Source organism: Microtus pennsylvanicus, chromosome 7 (assembly GCF_037038515.1).
Source record: "Microtus pennsylvanicus isolate mMicPen1 chromosome 7, mMicPen1.hap1, whole genome shotgun sequence".
Classification (NCBI taxonomy): Eukaryota; Metazoa; Chordata; class Mammalia; order Rodentia; family Cricetidae; genus Microtus; species Microtus pennsylvanicus.
The window spans coordinates 160,862-164,467 of NC_134585.1; the positions used below are offsets into that span (position 1 = coordinate 160,862).

Here is a 3,606-nt window from a genome sequence, read left to right on the forward strand (position 1 = left end):
TATGTGACATATATGTATATATGCCTTATATGTTTAAATTAACATTGCTAATATGATTATTTAAAATAATTTGGGAACTCTAAAGCTCACATTTGGTTTGTGGATCAACCATGATGTGATCTACTCACATATAACATAGCATGACCTGGTGATATTTGGTTTATCAGGTGAATAGAGGGAGGACCAATTGGTTGAAACTCTCTCCTATTCTGCTCTTGTTGACAAAAAACATGGTGTATTCAGATTTTTGGCAGAAAACAAAGCAAATTCCATATACCACACAAAATAGCAAGGGTCATCTCATTTGAAAGGAAAAAATACCAGACCGAGAGATAAAATGAGTAGGCTGAATGTGAAATATTTGAGGAACATGAGGTTGAACTCCAGAGGATATAATGGGGAGTAACAGGCAGAATATCTAAGGAGGCAGAGTAAGGTAAACACTGAAACTTCTCATTACGTGAGAATTTATGGATTGTTAAAATGGCAAATGTAATGATAGAAAGTGAAGTCCGTACACAGTCTCTGTATAAGGCTGTACTCAGAAGGAAACGAGAAGCAATCACCACCACAGCGGTAAATGCTATTTTAGCAGTTTTAGTGAGAAAAGCATGGAGTGTGACTGCTATGTGGAAGAGTTGTGTGATTTACAGAAAAAAGACAAAGTTGTGCTGGAACTGAAGAGTTTAACAGATAGATAAACAATGAAGCAAGGACACAGAAGCCTCCCAGTGAGAAAATGAACAAAGAGAAAATGAAGTGTAAAAATACTACACGTGCAAAATGCAAGCAGTTTGATAGGATTGTAATGTGAGGTCCATTGAGTGAAAGGTTAAAGAGAAATTTCTGTCATGTGGGGCACGATGACTTACTGTGGGAATCCCACCATTCAAGACACTGAGGCAGGGAAATTGGGAATTTGATGCCAACCTTAACTACATACCAAGACCACATCTCTTTTACTCTTTTTTCTTTATTTAAATCAATGCCCTGATTCATAGAATCTTATTAATAATATTAAGAAAAAACAGAAATTTATTGTGCTAGCAATGATACTCTCACTAAGAAAGCACACTCTATAAAAGATGTAAAATATTAAAATATAGAAATCGTTGGATGATGGTGGCACACATCTTTAATCCCAGTACTCGGGAGGCAGAGGCAGGTGGATGTCTGTGAGTTCGAAGTCAGTCTGGTCTACAGAGCTAGTTACAGGATAGACTCCAAAGCTACAGAGAAATGTCTCTGAAAACCAAAAAGAAAAAAAAGACACAGAAATCAGCCGCCATAATGAGGCTTTCTTAGCAGTGCACACAGTTGTGCATGAGGAGCTATGGTGCTCTTTGGTTAACCCTACTTCTCTCTCATGTCTCAACTTATCCGTCTTTTCTTAAGAAACATCTCTGTTGACCTCATTAAGCTGCTCATATGTCAGAATGTGCCCTGCCTTTAATTCTATGCATTATGGCAATCATTTATTTATTGAAGGGTTATTTGATTTTATTTTACTTTCACAGAAATATGAATCTTGTTTGAGGGAATGATATTTTTAAGGCATGTGTCTGAATATTGACAATAGAAATCAGAGAATACTCTGGCCCTACTACACTCTGAGATGGGTGGGGAGAAGGTATCCATGACAATAGGAAAGCATAGATATGAGTTGGTGGGAGAGCAGATTTTCAGGGGGATGTTGATAACTCCTCAATGAAAAGCATACAAAAAGAATTGTGCCACAATTAATGCTTTCATTTTTTTAATTTGGCTGATATCTTACTCCATAAATGAGGCTGAACTCAAACCCATGGTAAGCTTTGTGCCTCAGTTTCATAATGGCTGGGAATACAAGGGTACAGCACCTGTCCTAAGTCCCAAGTCACTCATAATGTACAGTACACGTTGGAAAATCACCTGATGTGGTAAGCAGAGAAAGGGTTAGAGATGAAATTCTGTGAGGATAATTAATTTTTTGCAAATTTTAATTTTATGACTGAAGCTAAAGATTCTGTCTCTGACTTAACTGAGGATCTTAAGTATTAAATTGAATAATTTCCCTCATCTGCAAGAATCCTTCTGATGACTTGCTCTTCTCTCTTCCAGGAGATGAGTGTCAATTGCTCCCTGTGGCAGGAGAACAGCTTGTCTGTCAAACGCTTTGCATTTGCCAAGTTCTCTGAGGTCCCTGGAGAGTGCTTCCTCCTGTTCACCCTCATCCTCCTCATGTTCTTGGTATCACTGACAGGCAATGCACTCATAGCCCTTGCCATCGTTACCAGTCCAGCCCTGCACACACCCATGTACTTTTTCCTGGCCAACTTGTCTCTCCTGGAGATTGGCTACACTTGCTCTGTCATACCCAAGATGCTGCAGAGTCTTGTGAGTGAGTCCCGAGGGATCTCTCGGGAGGGTTGTGCCACACAGATGTTTTTCTTCATATTCTTTGGAATAACTGAGTGCAGTCTACTGGCAGCCATGGCTTTTGACCGCTACATGGCCATCTGCTCCCCACTCCACTATACAACCCGAATGAGTCGTGGGGTATGTGCCCATTTGGCAATGGTCTCATGGGGAATGGGATGCATAGTAGGGTTGGGACAGACCAATTTTATTTTTTCTTTGGACTTCTGTGGACCCTGTGAGATAGACCACTTCTTCTGTGACCTTCCACCCCTCCTGGCACTTGCCTGTGGAGATACATCCCAAAATGAGGCTGCCGTCTTTGTGGCGGCAGTACTATGCATATCCAGCCCATTTTTACTGATCATTTCTTCCTATGTCAGGATTCTGATTGCAGTGCTGGTGATGCCTTCACCTGAGGGACGCCATAAAGCTCTCTCTACCTGCTCTTCCCACCTACTTGTAGTCACACTCTTCTATGGCTCAACATCTGCCACCTATTTGAGGCCCCAGGCTAGTCACTCACCAGGAATAGATAAACTCTTGGCCCTCTTCTATACAGCGGTGACATCCATGCTGAACCCCATCATCTATAGTTTACGGAACAAGGAAGTCAAGGCAGCACTGAGGAGAACTCTGGGCCTGAGAAAGTTCTGACAATGAGTAAGCAACTGCTGTAGTCAAGAATCATGAAGAGTTGCTCTTTGAGAAGGTTGCAAAGCCTGCCCAAGTAAACAAACAAAAACCGGTGTGCTCTTTCAGGCTTTCTTTTTTTTTTAATTTATTTTTTTTATTTTATTGATTTTCATTGAGCTCTGCATCTTTAACAACCATCTTTTTAGAGTATTATTTTTACTCAGCACTATTTTTTAATTGCAAATAATGGAAAAATGTTTGCTACTGAAGAATTTTGGTAGTTAGTCCAATACTTAAATACTTTGGTCTAGACGGTGTTTAGATCACCTGATGACATCCTTGAAAATTCTCTGTATACGTTCTTGGCCACTGCCCAGCCCCTCATATACCTGTGACTTCTAAATTTACATAACTTCTCACAATATTTCACTTAATTCCTTAATAATTCTAAGAAGCAGGGTATTTTCTCGCATAAAAATTCTTTAAATTCTTTAGGTGTAGTTATAGGCACATAGGGCTAGAATTGAATAGTTCTTTCATGAATTTTGCTTATAAAACTTATAAACATCCCAA

The 3,606-nt window shown here is 39.7% G+C and overlaps 1 protein-coding gene across 1 annotated transcript; it reads left to right on the top strand.

Moving 5' to 3' along the window:
- The first annotated feature begins 2,103 nt into the window (after positions 1-2,103).
- Positions 2,104-3,054, top strand: LOC142853578 (olfactory receptor 10C1-like). Its single transcript, XM_075978738.1, has one exon. It carries the CDS (start codon positions 2,104-2,106, stop codon positions 3,052-3,054), a length of 951 nt encoding a protein of 316 aa, XP_075834853.1.
- Positions 3,055-3,606: the final 552 nt, after the last annotated feature.